Here is a 17,937-nt window from a genome sequence, read left to right as displayed (position 1 = left end):
TCAAAGCAAGGCCATACACATCAGTTGGGACAAGCAGTATATTATTAAAGGTCTTCATTGCCTTGCGTTCCAGAGCGGCCTCTGGACAAGGCGAACCTCACGTAGCTACATACGTGAGCAAATTTTCCATCCCAATTAGATTGGGATGTGACAGTGCCGGAGTTTATGTTTATGCCTGCCTTTCCCCATTAAGCCATACCTATAAATAATGTTATAATGCAATAAATAGGTGGCCTACTCACCCAAGCTATTTAGTGGTCATTTGGGGTGCTCAGGTTAACCAATGGACGTCATAAGTAACCTAACACCTAATCGCCAGGCTCAGAACTAGTATCAAGGTTTACCAACTCCCCCGGCAGGCAAAACTCCGGCACATCTACCAAACCCACCACAATCATCGATAGTGGTGTTGTGCCCAGTGAAGTTGAAGCAGTGCACAAGAAGATAAGGTAAGTAGGTGTGATGCTTGTGCACTACATTAATTACTGAATTTTGTACTGACTACCTAACTGCCAAGCCAAGCATAATTTGACTATGGTTAAGGTTATGTGCTTGATTTCTTCACTGTTTTGACATCACTTCACCCAGAGACGTACTTTTTTGCCAACCATAGCAGCTACAATGTATGCATCATGGACTTACTGTTGTCCTCCTGCGTATCCCATTTCTTTCTCCGTTACTGCATAGACATACATCCGTGGTAGTGCATCAGTTCTTTAATTTATTAGTGTGACTGGACTGACTGCAAAAGTGCTTCTTCGTTTTGTACTGCTGTGCAACAAGTGGGACATATAGCTGAAACTGAAGTGGAATGGCCACACTGCATTTCAGTAATTGATAGTTAGGGCATGCGTTTAGTTGTAATTTCTATAGAACCTGGATTGTGTTTCTTTTACTGTTCTTTGTTTTTAACAGTGTATAGCCCTCAGGCTCATGCACATATATCAGTAACAAGGTTTACAATTGATTCTTAGGAATAGTATGTTTTTAAAACAATTACAATAATATAATGTGCTCCATAGAATTTCTCCAATAGTTTTTAAAAATTAATTGCACTGTAAAGCAGCCAATGAAAAAACAGAATCATAGAAGCCATACTATTAAACAATAAACTGGTAATAAACACCAAGCTGACAATAGTAGCCTTTCAAAAGTAACAAATATTGATATTTTAAGTAGCCAGCCAGAATTACACATACTCATTCAGGAAATATGACACAGAGGGCTTGGGCAAACAACAAAATCAGTAAGCTGAGCTGTGACAAATAGAATGATACCAAGTTTAGCAAATTCGGTAGAAAGTAACATGCTGCTTTGGGGGTTTTCTCACCTGCGAATTTAAATTCTCTAATGTGATTACTGCAATAACAATTCATCTTCTGTATACAGGAGCAAGTGAAGAATCCCAGCATCAATTATCACCTGCAGAAAGTTCTGGAAGTGGACCCAAACAGCTCCAATGTGAACTACCAAAAGGTTTCTTCTGTTGTAGCTAGCTATATACTTCAAACATAGGATAATATCTCATAGAAAATTATTACATACCGGAAACTCATTCCCATGGCAAGTCAAGTGTTGCTTCTAAATATGACTGTAAGGCAACTAACTGTACAGTAGTACATGGTGAATTGACAATGAATTTTTGCAGTATTACCAGAATTCAGAGTAATAATTGCAGAACGAGATGAGCTTCACAAAAAACTTGTAGACCTTGGTAGGTGGCATTCATGCATGCACATAAGTGTTAATGGTATTATTTCTTGCAGAGAAGAGAAACTTGCTGCAATACAACCAGAACCAGAGAAGGAGAGAGGGAAAGGAGAAAATAGACTAAAGCTACATACAGTGTTATATATTTTATGCATTGTAGGCTTGAATGTTGTAAAGCCTACATCTCAACAACTTATCTGCAATTAATTAGGCACATTATATGCAACTACTGTGGAACCTCTCTATTACGGACATTTTGGGACCCAGAAATTCTACTGTAATATAGAGGTTTTCCTCTTTTCAGAGGTAAAAAATAATTATATCAACTAGACCAGTCCTGTTGGGAACCAAAATTTATTGTTGTCCTTATTATTAAGGTTTTGTCCTTAATTCGGGGAGTTTAACAAGAGGTTCCACTGTACTACAATGAAATTATGTTGACCATGTGTCTCATCACCACTGAAAAATGACCATAACTTTATCAAAATTTGTATGAATACATTTATACATACTGGACAAATAATATTTCACTGAATCTGTAAAGTTCTTTTGGGTTATAGCCAGCCACAATACCTAGTTTCATGATTGACCTATACCATTAAACTAGGACATAGTAGGTAGGTACTAGCCTCCTGTAGGCTGCATGTGCAGTGCTCAAAAATCCAACTTGTGTAATTAAACACTGAACTTTTAATTTTACTTCATCCTTCATGTTTCACTAATAAATTTGTGTCAGAGCTATAATATTCTGATCATGAACAATAAATAATTTTTTAGCTTGTGAGCACCTGTACATGTAAGATACTGTTTAGCCAAGGAATTATGTTTATACTCTAATAAAACAGTCACGTCTAATACTATCTGACTGCTTTATTAGAGTTAGGAAGCATTTCACAGAGAGCATGCTAGGAGGGGGTAAATTTACCTGTACACTTCTTTAAAATGTTGGTCTTGGCAGTATAACATAAAGAATATAGCAGTAGTGTTCAGTAGGAATAGGTGTTGAAAGCTGAGTTAACCTGAAGTCTGAATGATTGCTTTGGGGGGGGGGGGGGGGGGGGATAGTTACCATAATTTATGTTGACAAATAGTGTACACAAGGCTCCAAAATAATTATCTCTGTCAATGCTGATGTTTTGACAAATCAGAGACAGATACACATGCAGTGCAAAAAAATAAATTAACACTGATTGTTCATATACAGTATAACATCAACACTTTGGGATAGGAGGAGGAGGGGGTAAGTAAAACTGTACGATTCACCATAGCTAAACCTGAGCAAGACCTTGTATTTAAAGTAGCATCCTTTTTCCAGGGTGTTTATTTTTATACAAGTAACATGGTAAACATTATGGAAATAATTGAAAATTATTAATACATTATACACATTTTCAAGACTCTTCATCCTGCCAGTCCAAGTCATCGTTCCATCCATCCAATCCCTATAGGTACAAAGAGACACCAAAGATTACATCTATACAACATGCTGTTCCTCACTATCTAAACTTCAACAAGAATTCATTTTGTAATTTGGTTTTTTTCTTGTAGATAATTAGATCCACACAAAAACAGCCAAGCTGTTAAAAAATGGTGCGGCCTTAAAAAGCCTGGGTGAAAAAAAGTTGTGAAATCAAAGGTGGCGGTGAAGAAATGGCTGCAATGATGTTAATGCTAATAAATTTTAACAATGCACACAGCCATTATTAATTTTTTTTAACATTAACATCATTGCAGCCATTTCTTGGCCGCCACCTTTGATTTCACAACTTTTTTCACCCAGGATTTTTAAGGCCACACCATTTTTTCACAGCTTGGCTGTTTTTGTGTGGATTTCACTCCTTTTTATACTTTATAAGGCCCCAAAACCAGCCTATGGCTGACTTTGAGGTTTGTTTTTACTCACATTTCTTCTTTTCTATGTAGATACAATGATGATTATTGAAGACAGACTTATAAATGCATTTCATTGCATGATTTAATTCAATATTTGATAATATTATTGTAATACTCTAATAGAGTGCACATTTTTTGAGGACTTCTAATAGAACATACACAGAATGTTCTAGAACAATCTAGTACTTCTATTAGTAGATCTATGAAATTACAAACGTTTGATTATAAGCAGATTTCAACTAGAAATTTCATTTATAAAGCAAAATTAAGTGAGGTGATCAGTCAAGGTAGCAGTGGTTCAGTGGTTAAGGATGCAGGTGTTAGATATGGAGGTCCCTGGTTCGAACTCTGGTAATTTTTTTCGACATTTTTAGCACACCTTTTTTACCCCGTGGTGACTGCTCTATTAGAGTATCTCGATCCCGCGATTTTACACTTGCTTAGTTTTTGCTTTATAACTTTGTCGCTGTAACTCTATTGCTATTCACACTATCAAAAGGCACTGCTACGATGTTCAGCCTATCTACACACCAATTTTCAAGTTATTTCTATACTTGGTTTACCCTGTAGCCGTGACAGAAGTTTGATCTATTTTTACGTGAATAAACGTCCATAACTCCTTGAATATTACTCAGATTTACAACAAACTTGGTACGTGAATCCATCGTTACACGTTCTTCATTTGTGCCAAAGATCGAAGCAATCGAGTTACACATTTGCATTTTATAGCAATTTTTGCAGCAAAGTGTGCAAAAATAAATCGAAGCCCCCGTACGGCATAAGAAAAAAATGAAGAAATTAAAACGAAATTTTGGACGCCCATATCTCGCAAATGGCTGTTGCAAATTTAATCAAATTTGCTGTGTGGCGTATCCTACCTGGGGGACAGCTATAATGCAAAAATAGTGTGCTTTGGAGAAGGGGCCATGGAGCTATGCATGCGTGAAAAAGCTGTTTTCTTTCTTCCTGTAAATATACTCACGGTGTGGTCACCAGCTTTCTTGGCCGCACGACACACTACTGTGTGTCTTGATTATGGTTGGAACCTGTTGGAGGTTCTACCATACATTTGTATATACTGTATTTACTCAATTTGTGCTGCAGGGTACTATTATTTATTTGCCCAAAATAAAACCCTTTGAATAGTTCTGCACTGCGGTATTATTCAAAAGTGCACTACTATTACTTTAAACCAGCCACTACAAGCAATTCTATAGTATTACAGTTTTATAATAATCACAACATGTTGCTACTTACTTGTTCTATACAAGCAAGACCTTTCTTCCCCCAAGTGATTGTAGCACAATCATGTCACTTATGCGGACAGTTTACTAAGTAATATCTGAAATTTCTATTATGTGACAGCCATTTAAGTATACCAGGACTATGCTTTCCATAAATGAGATGGAGATGAATACTATAAGAACATGAGCACTAGTAATGAGTATTTACAAAAGTATAGTACAGGCCGTGTGGTACAATTTAAAGTCACTTTCAGAAATAAGGATAAAACCCTTCGAATAGTACCGAGGGTGCGGCACAAATCGAGTAAATACGGTATGTTTGATTATCAGTGTACACTTGCATTTCATTCATGCTACTTTTTTTAACTCACAAACCTGCAACTATATTTGAAGTAAAAAAAATGTACAAAACTTTTGCAAAATTACACATCTGGATTTAAACAGGCATTTCTCATGAAGCATTTGTCCAATCTCTTAGAAATAACTATAGATTGTTATTTGTCAAGTAACAAACTTTCTGAATAATTATACATAAAAGTTTTGAACACACAACAAAGAACCTCAAAGCATTTAAATCACTTTCACTCTCAAATTATTGCTGTCCTCATTGGCCATTTTATAAATCATGTGATATCTATATATCAGCTGAATCACCAGAATATGACGAACAAAATGGTGTCAAGCAAATTTTGATAGGACAAAGTACAACCAAGTTATGGCAGTGTGATGTGAACATGGAACACAAAGTAATAGTTACCGTATTTACTTGGTTAAACGCCGCAAGCTCCAAAATTAATGCGGCTACTACTACTTGAGGGTGGCGTTTATTGTACTTGAGCACTTATTACTTGCGGCTACTATTTAATCCAAAGCCAAATTCAAAATACTTTGCCATGTGTTTAGCGAATTGTCTTCTGCACCAACAGTGTGATTTATGGTAACCTGTGCCACACAGTGCGAATGTATTCAAGGGCGTGCATGAGGGTGTGCATTAAAATAATTTACGAAGGTGTAACGATGGGAGATGCTGTCACTTATGAATGTTTCATTGAATTTGTTGTTAGAGGACATCATGTTTATAAAGCTATATGGAATCCTGTTATACGTGAAACTTGATTAATAGCCGCGGCGTTTATTCAAGGGCGGTGTCTATACTCACAATTGAAACATTCATTGCAGCCACTATTCAAATGCGGCGACTATTTGAGGTGTGGCGTTTGACCAAGTAAATACGATATACTTTCAAGGTACAACCTGAAGTTCTGGGTTCATCAAAGATGGGATCAAAATTTACGGTGAGTAAATAGTCTTGCAACAATCCTTGTACTAAGGGAGTTTGTTTAAGAGGCATGTATAAAATCCAGTTTAAGTGTTTTCAGTGCCTGCGTTTTTTAAAATGGCTGCAGGTTTTAAGTTTATTCTCTACTGTATATCTACATAGTTTTCTGTGGCATACTACTTGACACTTCCAAGTGGCTTATTGTAATTATGACATGCTTATACAATAGGAGTGCATGCGAAGTGTCCACTATTCAAGTTTACATACTGTATAATAGGCATGGAGCCACAAGTACAAGTATGGAAATACGAAAATAAAGCACGAATGAGTGTGGTCGTGAGACTACATAACAGTACAAGGCAAAGCTAAGCAATGTATAAATCTTGAGACATAACTGTCAGTAGTTAACTTTTCTGAGTTTTAAAATTATATTGTTTTCTTTTGGAGTCTTAATCTCAAGTACTCAAATTACTTCATTGTTACGCCAACAGATCATTAGTATGTGTCTGCACAATCTGAGTCTAGTCAAGCAGCTAGGGATTAGTTTGGCTAGTTTTAGTGATTCATAAAATGTCATGTACATGATCTAGAGTGGGCTGTTTTGTAAAAACAAAAGTGATGTACTGATATTGATGTTGTTTACCCATAAATAAATTCCTTAAGTACAAGCACTCTGGAATGTGTATATGTAAGAACAAGAAGTACTCATGCATTTGGCCATATGTCTACTTCAACATAACATACATGCAATGTACATACCTCATCATTAGGGACATAGCTCAATTTGCTCACTGATGTTGCACTAGCAATGGTGGTTACTTCTGAGTCTTTATTAGCAACATTTTCATTATCCTTCGTACTGAGACTAGTTGAAGATTTGTTATTACTGATAATAGGTTGCATGTCAGCAAAGTAGTCTGGTTCCTTAGACCACTCAGCTTGTTGTTTTAGTCTCTCAATATCAGACTGGTTTAGTCGTCCCTTAAGACTACTATCTGATTCTGTTGTAGCTAAACTACTCTTTGATGAACGCAATGATTTACTGCTCTTCAACAAAGAAAGACCACTACCACTGGTGTTCACATTGTGTGCAGATGCTCCATTGGAAGTACCGCCAGATTTAGAATTGACAGGCTCAATATTTCTGTCCCATGAAGAGGTTGTTACTGGTTCAACTGCTGGCCATTCTGAATTACTCCAGTCATAGATATTGTTATCTGTACTAGCAGTAACACTTGATGGTGTCTGTACATCATCCCAGGCTTTAAAGTCATTGTCCATATTGTCATCATCACCAGTTTGAGAAACCGATTCCTCTTCTTCTTCATTACTGGTCTCTCCTTCAGCTGTTATGATTTCAGAGTTAGGGTAACTGTCCTTTGAAAGAGTAGGGCTAATGCTTGTTGCTTTTGTGTCATCTTCTCTGTCCTTCTTTTTAGCACCTAGAACGTAAACACATCATAGGTACCACCATTGCATCATAAGTTATAAGTAATTATACATTTTATATGTACTATACTATAGTGGGGTTTTACCATGAAGACTTTATTTCCATGAACAGTGGCTAGCACGGTAACTAAATTGGTACTTATTATTTAATCTCACACGTTCTTGTGCCTTCTTGCCCTGTAACTCTGTATTATTGTGCCACCATGAAATGAAAACAAACAGCATATCTTATCCTTGAGAAGGTGCCCAACTACTGTTGGGTCAGCACACATCCCCACTTTTCTATAATGTAAGTAAATGGCAGGAGTCCAAAATGTCTTTATAAACAAGGTAGCCATGTATACAACTGCTTAACAATGCTTCCCTCCCCTCTACCAACACGTTTCTAATAAAAATTTATGTGGATTTTATTTTCATGGAGAGCAGTGTTTGCAGAAATTTGTATAGCGCTTTAAAGATTTGTCATAAATTATAGACGTGGTAAAAACCTGCTATACAGTACTACAATACCAAGTAATAGCCACAAGTACAGTTTTTTTTGTGTGCTACTGTATATAAGTTTCAACAAGAAATGATCACTATTTGGGAAAGCTTCTTCAGTGAAAGACTACTTCTTTTATCATTTCTCAATACATTTTATCCACTTGTTTCCTCTCAACAATAATACATATTTTCAAGATGATGACTACTTTGTCTGGTTTTTACCTCCTAGCAGCACTTGCATACGTATTCAAATGCAGACCATAACAGCATTGAAAACATTCGAGGTTACGGATATATGAGCCATGCTTTACTAGTGGAATACAGAAATAAAAAGAATTCTCTTACCAAATTTGGGATTGCTTGCATCCTTCTTTAGTCTCATAGCTTCTCTCCTGGCTTTCATTTCATCTTGCCGACTTAATGTGGCGGTTAGGGTGAGTGGTTTAGCAATCGTTCGCGGAGTAGTGTGACGATTGGCTGTGTTATTGTGAAAAAAAACAAAAACAAAACCTTCACACATGTAGGAACATGTGTATATAATAAATATGTCATATTACACACATACTATACCCTATTGATACACAAAGAAGTACTCATGAAATTACATACACACACATGCACAAATACTCACATTCAGGTTTGGGTTTGTTCTCACTGCTCACAGCATTACTCTAGTAAACAACAAATAACTTATTATCACCACAACAACAAATACTCAACACACACACTTACAGGTGTCTTTGGTCGAGTGTTAACAAATATTGATCTTCTTGTTGTTCCCATGACAACATCTGCTCCAAGAATAGGCACCATCTTAGACAACCCCTACCAAACACATTATCACAATAATATTGTCTATTGAATGAGCAGTTTAACCAATGTTGGTATTGATACCGGCTATTGGTAAAAGTTGACATATTTTACTTAAGTACTACAATTGCTCAGTTTCTCTATGATTGATCTTGTAGCACTGTGGGTAGAGCATAAAGTTGAAGTTGCTAACTGTTTAAAATGTCCACACTAAGGTATCGAAATGGGTAATTTTGAAGCTTATACACCAGTTGTTGGTAGTTTTTGTATTGGTGTGTCTAGTGTACACAAGAGCTGATAAATACAAGCAATTCCTCAAATCTGCACACAAATTACCCAGAGAGGATTATAACAATTAGTTATTGGAGATTTACCAACCAATTAACTTGAAGATCATCTGATTTACCTACAGGACTGGCAAACAATTTTCAGCTACAAAAATTGATGTACTACAATAGAACAGTCAACTACTCTAAAAGAGTGTTACTTGTCTATATATAAGTATAAAGTTAGGAATTTTAAGTTCGACAATTAGGAATTAAGAAAAAAAATAGGGAAACAAGGGAGGTCGCCTACACCTGCAGACGTACTAGTGGACATTTAATCCCTAATTTAGTCATGGGTATAAGCTAGACTGAATTAGGGATTAAATGTTCACTATTATATCTGCAGGTGTAGGTGACCTCCCTTGTCTCCCTATATTGAACTTAAAATTCCTAATTTGTCTTTATACTTGTTAGTTTACTTTTCTTTGTAACATTGCTATGACTGGTGAACAATTGCATAGCATATCAAAAGAAATTAGAGCACCAGAGTTAACACAGTGCTACAAATGAAGAACAATAGAAGAAGCACCTCTCCAATCAATCCAGTCACCACGAAAAACACGGACAATTCACACACCCCAACTATCAATTACTGACTTGTAAGTGGCTATTATGCTCCGCTTTAAGCACTGTTCAGGCTGTTTCACAGTGTTACAAACGAAGAACAGTAGGAGAAGCGCCTCTGCAGTCACCATGGAAAACACGGAGAATTCCCGTAGAGATGCCATTGTGCTAGCTACCATGAATCGACACCTTGAGCTGTCAGCAAAAAGAAATGGGACACAAAGGAGGATAAAGATACTCTTTCACTGTTTGACATCGCTTCATCCAGAGACATATCTTTTGGCATACTGCAGTACGTACAATACACGCATCACCAAGTTGGCCTCATCTGTTATTGAGTTACACTTGTCTGAAGGCATTACTCAGACAGTCAGAAAAAAATTCCACTAAATATAAATATTTTTAAATTTCGTAGCAACTTTATGAAACGTTTGAGGTCATACACTTTTGGGCTTGGTTGTACCTAACCAATACTACCAAGATGCCATGAAGGTATTGTGAAGCTGGTTTTAGGGTAATATTTTTGGCCAGAAAAGCCAAAACCTTCATGATCCCTAATATAGAATGCCAGTACTGTATGATACACACTGCAATAAGTACTATTTTGAGGGTAGAAAACTTAGTAAAAATATTTTGGAATTAGTATCCTTACATAACTAATTAGCACATACAGAGTCACAAGGTACGATGACCTATGGTACACTGTGGTCAAGTGCAGTAGATAGAATGACACATACTGGATGAATTAAATAGCCAAAGAAACAGGACTGCAAATAAGTTTTAATGTACACTGGTTATTGTATACAAGAAAATTTCTGTCATTCTTTTTTCAAACCTTAATACTTTTCTCCATAGAAAATTTACTTTGAACAATTTCATGATCTATTGTGGAATACGCCATAAATTTCACTGGAAGTGGTACGGCATTTAAAGTGAGCCAGAGTGGAGAGATCATTTTGTACTATCAGTGTTAACATACCTGTAGAGTTGCTGCTACTAAATCATCGTCAGTTTCTTGTAGACCAATAAGCACCTGTGAAGGGAAATGTGTACATATTATCATGTGTATGGCTTAAAACTGGGGATAGACAATACTCTATGATTACGACACAAATGTGTCAGTAAATATTGACAAAGCATAGGCACATGTACTGTTATCTGTGTGCATGCATACACAAAGGTGTGCATGAGACATGGTACAGCTCTCCTGTGGGACAAGGATTGCCTGCAATGAATAGTAGAACCTACTTAGTGCACTAGTAAACCAGTGTTACTGGGATGGTATGACTATGACATATGAGTATGCACACACCCTCATACGACGTACAATACAGCAGCTACCGATAATACCTGTGGTAAAACTATGGTTTCCATGTCATCACCAGTACAGATGGAAGAGAAGCCATCCAAGTTCTCCAGCAACACTTGTCGAATGTGTCCCTCCCTTGACTCCAGTAATGATATGATGTGTGAGAACACATGACGACGATAATCACTCTCCAGAATTAATGGACACACTATGTCAGGATCAAAATGATGTCTCCTGTCGCCTGCACACAACAGGGGCCAGTCAATGTATCATCAATAACAACATCATGAGACAAATACTAGTAACCATAACATGTACAGTATATTATCATGAATACAAAAAAAACTTTATAACAATAATGGTTGTGGAAGCTGTCAGAATTTTATGGTTTAACTAGTAACAACAAGCCTTAAGTTATCATTTAACGATGCAACTAGCAAAGAATTATAATCTCTCATTGTTTACTTACAGTGTAGCTACATATCAATGGCAAAATATAAAAGACTAACTCTAACATATAACAGCTACTCAGCAATCTTTAATAGCAAATGATAGTACAAAATGACAATGTCATTATACTGTGCATTAATAAGAGATACACTCCATACCAACAGCAGGGGTGAAGAGGTGTTTCCATAGGTATTGTTGTGCGGCAGGTTCTCCCATCACTAGGGGTGTTAACAGTAGTGGTACAATGTGACGACACAATGTCTGTGATGGTAGGGATAGTAGTCTAGCTGGCAGGGACCTGCATGAGAAGTGATGATATAAACTCTAGTGTAGTTGGATGATGTATGTCTGTTGTAACATAGTGCATAACAGAGTGTGTGTGTGTGCGTGTGTGTGCGTGCGTGCGTTAAATACAATACACTAACTAACCTGAAGAATTCACTTTTTTCATCACTCTTCTTCACAGTCAACTGCTCCAGGAACTCCACAATGTCAGTTAGCTCATTTCTATTAATTGTAACATCACATGACTCCATATACAACATCTCTTACCGTAACCATGGTTTCCTTAACACTTGTCCAGCAGTTATACGATGCTACAACATAAAAAATTTCATTTCACAAATAAACATGCTAACACACATACATATGAATTAGCAATGCAATCTTATTAATGCACACCTCTGGGTTGTCACTAAGGAGACAAGTCTTGCTATGGTCCAGTAGTCCGTCATGGGAGCCGGATTCCATTGTGGTCACCACGGCAACCACTAACTGACCAAACGCCCACATATCCCTGGTAAACGGTGGTGACTTTGTTGGTCCCTAGAAAAGATTGAGAAGTTTTTGTAGTAATCCACTCTTTAATTAGACCACCTTTATTTATACCGTCCTATGTTCAAAACATATATAGCAAACTTCATGACCTCCACACTTACTTGTAGTGGCCATGCTGGTCAGCTAAGGTGTACTAATAAGAACACCTCCCAGGTCCCTAAGGTATGACCTATAACAGTATGTACAAGTTGAGCTGGATCTTGAAAAACAGCTAAAAATTAAAAATGGATTTTTTCTCAAGAGAGTTAACATTTCAATCAACTAGATGATTAGTGGTAACAGCAAAGGTGTCAACAACAGACATGTATGGATTGGCTCTAGGTTACAAGTTTGGGAAAGGGCTGCAATGGACATTGCACCTCTATGGCTTCTCCACACGAAAATTTGGGAGGGCTGCAATGGACACCACATTTTTGTGGCTTCCCACAGGAAAAGTTTGATGGGTCAATTATGGGAGCCTGCGGGAGAATACAGAATAGCGGAATTACGGAATAAGCAAAAATCACATTCTAAATATTTTGTTAAACATTGTATTTGTATAATATAATTAATTTTTCTTTTTAATTGAGTGTATATGTAATGCTGTTTTTGTTCTTTTGTTTTTTGTTACCCTTGCCATGCCCACTTGTGGAGCTTATATTGTCCTATTTCAAGGGGTAGTCACTTCAATACTGTCTGTTGAAACACTTACGACCGGGATCAAGATTCAATAAAGCGATCAAGAGTCTTTTGCAGTGAATCAAGCGATCAAGATGTCTGCAAAAGTGACGATCAAGCACCTTCGAAAGCTAACCTTTAGCGACACGAGGATTTATTAAGTTTTTACGGTAGATGATCAAGAATCAAGGTTATTTTATAGGCGAAATCAAGCGATTAGAGCAAAATTTTGACGATCAAAATTCTTGATCCCGGTCGCAAGTGTATCAACTGGAGGTATGGAAGTGACTACCCCTTGTATTTGTGGTAGCATGTGTTCGAGGATATAATTATACTGTTACTGTATTTTTCATCAATAAAACTGATGGTTTTCTCTCTTGTTTACAGCCTCTATAACGTTTTAATATACATTCCTCACCTCGTAGAGAACACAATCACGATGGCATCGATCCTCAGGGCGATCTTTAAATAGGATATGTACAAAGATATTTACTCTAGAACAGTCTAACTAAGCTAAACTACCATCAAATACACTTCAAATACACTTCAAATACACTTCACTACACAATCGCTAGAAAACTAGAAGTTCTTTGTGCTATACTTACTCTAACACCATACCTGTTTCACTGCCCATACAAAAGTCTCAATAGTAGCAGTGAAATTGTATTTCACTGGTAGCAGTGAAAAAGTTGTAATTGCAATTTTATTGGCTAGAATTTATGCTAACAATGTAGCGCCAATTTGTGTTGATGCGTGTTTAGTACATAGTGACAAATTACGTACATAACAACGCTAATGCACAGCATGCGTATATGCAGTGAGTATGGTATTAACTGGGAATAGCATGGGTATAGCAGTGAAATTTGGGATAAATACCACGAGTGTTGTATTGGAATGGGGATATTTCACGAGGCGAAACCAAGTGAAATTTACCATTTCCAATACATCCCAATCCCAAATTTCACTGCTATTACTAGTACATACCAGCTGTCACACACGAGTAACCGCCCGAATTTATTAGAGTTATATACAAAGTGTTAGAGCCGAGGTTGGAGCTCTGATGTTGGGAGCTGAAAGCAGTATTATTCTCCGAATATATTTGAAACACTTTAGGAAATGGTAACAGAGTTATAAGAAAGGTCAGATTATTCCATGCATGCAGGGTAGCTACCTAGGGGGTGGATTGTTTTGTCCTAAACTATTCGGGCAGTTAGCTAGTTGCTCGTGTGTGACAGCTGGTATGAGCAAGTATAGCACAAAGAACTTCTAGTTTTCTAGCAATTATGTAGTGAAGTGTATTTAACAGTAGTTTAGCTTAGTTAGGTTGTTCTAGAGTGAATATCTTTGTACATATCCTATTTAAAGATCACCCCGAGGATCGGTGCCATCGTGATTGTGTTCTCTATGAGGTGAGGAATGTATATTAAACGTTATAGAGGCTATAAATAATAACAAAATATTTAGAATGTGATTTTCGCTTATTCTGTAATTCTGCTATTCCGCGGAATACAGGTTCCCGTCAAATATGTCAGACATTTGAACGGAAAAGATTTTTAGCAGGTCAAGCAGTACTACAAATGAGCCAAATTTCAAGATCGTGTGTAATTGCATCCATGAGTTATTAAATGTTTTTGAGGATCCAGCTCAATGCATACTACAGCGTACATACTATAGACCACTTCACTATAGTGACCATGTCAAGTAGCTAGGTACACATAGACAAGGCATACTTAATGACCTCATTAATAAGACCATCTCATTACTGTATATTGAGGCCACATTTTGGCATCCCATGGACTCACTCATATGGATACAGGTGTACATAAACACATTCATACCTTAACTTTGTCTTCTGGAGGAATCACTAGGCTTTTCCTGATTAAAGCAATATCTTCCAAGAACTGTAATAGCAGAGATCAAGTATTAGAGAATTGATCAATCTGGGACACTTGAGATGTACCTTATCATCTACACGTTTTAGTTCTAGAGCACATTCAAATCCTCCAATCTTCCAACACCAGGGCTTCTCTCGGACAAAGATATTTCCCATGTGTAAATTATTGTGTGCTAGCAACGCCTAAATGTGTTAAGAGTATGAAAGAATGACATAGACAATCACAAATACAGATATTTTCATAATATAATTCTGCAGTAGATCAAACATTGAGAAGTGGGTTACCAACAACACTTGTGAAAAGCTCAACGTGAGGGAAACCTAGCTAAGAAACTGCAAGGCCCCACATTTTTTTGAATTTCATTTTATTGCTATCTAGTTAACTAAACAATGGTCAACCAAAGTTTTAGCTGTAGAAACTAAGAGAAGCTACAGCACTACAATAATGGAAAGATCAATTTGTACAGTGATAATATGAAAAATAAACTAGAATTAAAGAAGTGGAATATTGATGAAAATAGTTTCTTGTCCCATATGGAAGAAAAAGCACCCCTGTAGCTATTCTCAACAATAATCTGCTTGTAGCTAATTATAAGCTAAAGAGATTATGATCATACTTTAGAATTCTAAAAAAAAAAAATGCTACCTTGTGGGTCACACGTCTCAGAAGTTGGCTGGGTGTTTTGAAGACTTTGGAATAGAAGCAAAGTTAAATATCTACTATGACAGAAATAACATCTTTTGAGAAAAGGATAAACAAGAGGCTAAAGTAGAGTTGGCTGAGAATTTATAGCAGTTTTATACGCAGAGTGAACAGTGGACCAGAATTTTGATAACACTTTGATGACATGAACCATCTATTCCTTATTAAGCAGGCAGGTCAAGTGGCTACATACTTACTGTCAAGTACTGGAGCAATTGGTACAAGCATATTATCACAAACTAGTGTACATGGATCTATAAGGACAGCAGTACCAGTACTTGTAGCTCAATAATAGCACCTCCAATCTATTTCAAACCCACTCCATAAATACACAAAACCAGAAGAGGTAGGACATGCGTTACACACCGCTTGATTAATTGACTATTACCATCACATGAGTCTCAATATTTGTGGTACAAAACTAGCCAACAGTGAGGTTCACTGGGGCTTAGTGGATATTAGATAGCACTTTATGTAAACTTCAAAGCTATCTACTTTGTTTTTAAGGGATCCTGGATTTCTTGGAGAAATAGTATAAAATCACTGTTTTGTGTGCCTAACAGGGGTCTTTCAAAACAAAGTACATTTTCTTGAAGCGAAATGCTATCTAAAGATCTACTGAGCTCTAGTGAACTTCAGTGTTATCTGGTTTTGTATTACGACTATTAAGACTCATGTAAAATTCCAAATACTAATTTACGCAATTAAAGTAAGCAGCGCGCACATGTCCTACTTCGTCTGTCACAAAATATCTCGGATCTCTACATAGGACTTCACCCACATAAAATATTATTCCCAATTAAAGTACAACACTTTAAGTGCCGTGGCTATCAGGGTGCTCTGCTTTTAAACTGCACAACATATTACATACAACTTACAGTTTCATGTAAGAACTGTAGTCCTCTAGAAACATCTCTTAGTCCTTTTATCATCTCCTCATCACTAAGACTCTTGATGACAACTTCCAGTGGGGACACTAACTCTGTTAACAAGTATATGGCATCATCGTAGGCATAGGATGACAAGAATTTGAGCAGGTTAGGGTGACGCAGCACTCGGAGACGCTACATAAAGTAGAAAACAACATAATAGTTTACCTACAGATTGTGCTCCTGTGAACTACTACACCTAACATATGTGGAACTTTACACAGAATATTCCATCAACAAAATGCCACTGTACAAAGTTTTGACTTAATCCATTTTGTAAAATGAAAACTTGTACAAGAATACTTTGGCTTAGACAACTTATTTATTCATGAAGTCCAAGCTTTGTGGGTGCAATCTTCTTGAATGTAGCTGCACAGTATTAAGAGTGATTACCCTATTTAGCACTCGAAGTAAAGAACAGAGTTCTGCAACAACTTGTGGGTACACAATACAAAATAGTGATTTGCATGTTGAATACTGAACAATTGCGTATCTATTCTAAATAATGACCCTCCCCACCTTACACTACACGAAGTTACCATCGCTCTTACTTGAATTGAAATGTCGACAAAATCTGCCAAATCATCATAAGATACATGGTGACTAAATTCCGTCACCAATTCAGTGCTGTCCGCTGTCTCTATCTCCGGGTCGACCACGTTAGCGACACTCCACAGGTTATCGCTACTTTGTTTAACGACATACTTCTTCGTGTCTTCACCACTACCCGGCCACAATGTATCTATAGCTCCACCCATTACTCTTGTTACTGCTGCCTTTGAACAATGGAAGCGTAGATGTTTCTACGGTGGAATTAATACAAACCCATAATCGAATTGATTTATTTTACACCGTGCACGTGTTCCCCGAGTATTCATTAAGGTAGATTTTTATGGCTGTGCGAAAAGCCATTTTTATGTAATTCAGTGTTATTTGTGTACTTGTATGTGTGGGTGGTATAATGTATGCTATTGTCTTGCTTTGTGTTTATCTTGCATATTCTTGTATGCTTAGTTAGTTGTTGTTTTCAGTATCACTCCAACAAGGAGGAACGGCATTGTGCCGATTGTTGTGAGTATAAAATAGTAAATCAAATTTATATTTAGATGCTGTATTTCTGATTAACATTACTGTATTTCACTAAATTTATGACATGTTTTAAAATTACTTAAACATTTGTAGCAGCACTCACTGACACAACCAATGTAACACCTGAAACAAGAACTAAGAAGTTAAAAGCCTTGTACTAAGGGCATAATACACAATAAAAAAAAACTAGTGAATGTCTGCCACATATAAACTAAGTACGTTTAATTACTACTAATTGTTTGTAGTGACCTAGCTACTATGTAGTGACCTAGCTACTATGTAGTGACCTAGCTACTATGTAGTGACCTAGC

General features: G+C 36.9%; 2 protein-coding genes across 5 annotated transcripts in view; one reads left to right on the top strand and one right to left on the bottom strand.

Moving 5' to 3' along the window:
• LOC136260545 (uncharacterized) overlaps window positions 1-1,926 on the top strand; it is a 58,079-nt gene extending 56,153 nt beyond the window's left edge. For all 4 annotated transcript variants that reach the window (XM_066054327.1, XM_066054329.1, XM_066054330.1 and 1 more), the window contains 4 exons: window positions 1,390-1,476; window positions 1,531-1,593; window positions 1,649-1,714; window positions 1,767-1,926. In XM_066054327.1, the coding sequence (XP_065910399.1) occupies window positions 1,390-1,476; window positions 1,531-1,593; window positions 1,649-1,714; window positions 1,767-1,834 (284 nt within the window). In that variant the 3' untranslated portion in view covers window positions 1,835-1,926. The remainder of the gene's footprint in view (window positions 1-1,389; window positions 1,477-1,530; window positions 1,594-1,648; window positions 1,715-1,766) is intronic.
• A 1,090-nt stretch (window positions 1,927-3,016) lies between these two features.
• Window positions 3,017-17,378, bottom strand: LOC136261256 (protein-associating with the carboxyl-terminal domain of ezrin-like). The gene is made up of 15 exons (XM_066055226.1): window positions 17,089-17,378; window positions 16,487-16,672; window positions 14,972-15,088; window positions 14,850-14,912; window positions 12,199-12,342; window positions 12,070-12,113; window positions 11,947-12,024; window positions 11,676-11,815; window positions 11,109-11,308; window positions 10,738-10,791; window positions 8,791-8,883; window positions 8,690-8,729; window positions 8,404-8,535; window positions 6,886-7,568; window positions 3,017-3,152 (listed from the first exon to the last, which is right to left on the bottom strand). The coding sequence occupies exons 1-15, from the start codon at window positions 17,293-17,295 to the stop codon at window positions 3,102-3,104; spliced, it is 2,232 nt and encodes a 743-aa protein (XP_065911298.1). The 5' UTR covers window positions 17,296-17,378; the 3' UTR covers window positions 3,017-3,101.
• Window positions 17,379-17,937: the final 559 nt, after the last annotated feature.

Source organism: Dysidea avara, chromosome 7 (genome assembly GCF_963678975.1).
Source record: "Dysidea avara chromosome 7, odDysAvar1.4, whole genome shotgun sequence".
Lineage (NCBI taxonomy): Eukaryota > Metazoa > Porifera > Demospongiae > Dictyoceratida > Dysideidae > Dysidea > Dysidea avara.
The sequence above is the reverse complement of the archived record's forward strand: the minus strand, read 5'-3'. Positions and strand labels throughout refer to the sequence as shown.

What these genes read in the sequence shown, in the direction of transcription:
- LOC136261256 (XM_066055226.1), bottom strand. Translation starts at nt 17,295, where the DNA reads ATGGGTGGAGCTATAGATACATTGTGGCCGGGTAGTGGTGAAGACACG. An exon ending in GAAAAAAGTGAATTCTTCAG is followed by an intron (nt 11,816 to 11,946) that starts GTTAGTTAGTGT and finishes CTTCTCATGCAG; the next exon opens with GTCCCTGCCAGCTAGACTAC. An exon ending in ACACTCGACCAAAGACACCT is followed by an intron (nt 8,730 to 8,790) that starts GTAAGTGTGTGT and finishes GTTGTTTACTAG; the next exon opens with AGTAATGCTGTGAGCAGTGA.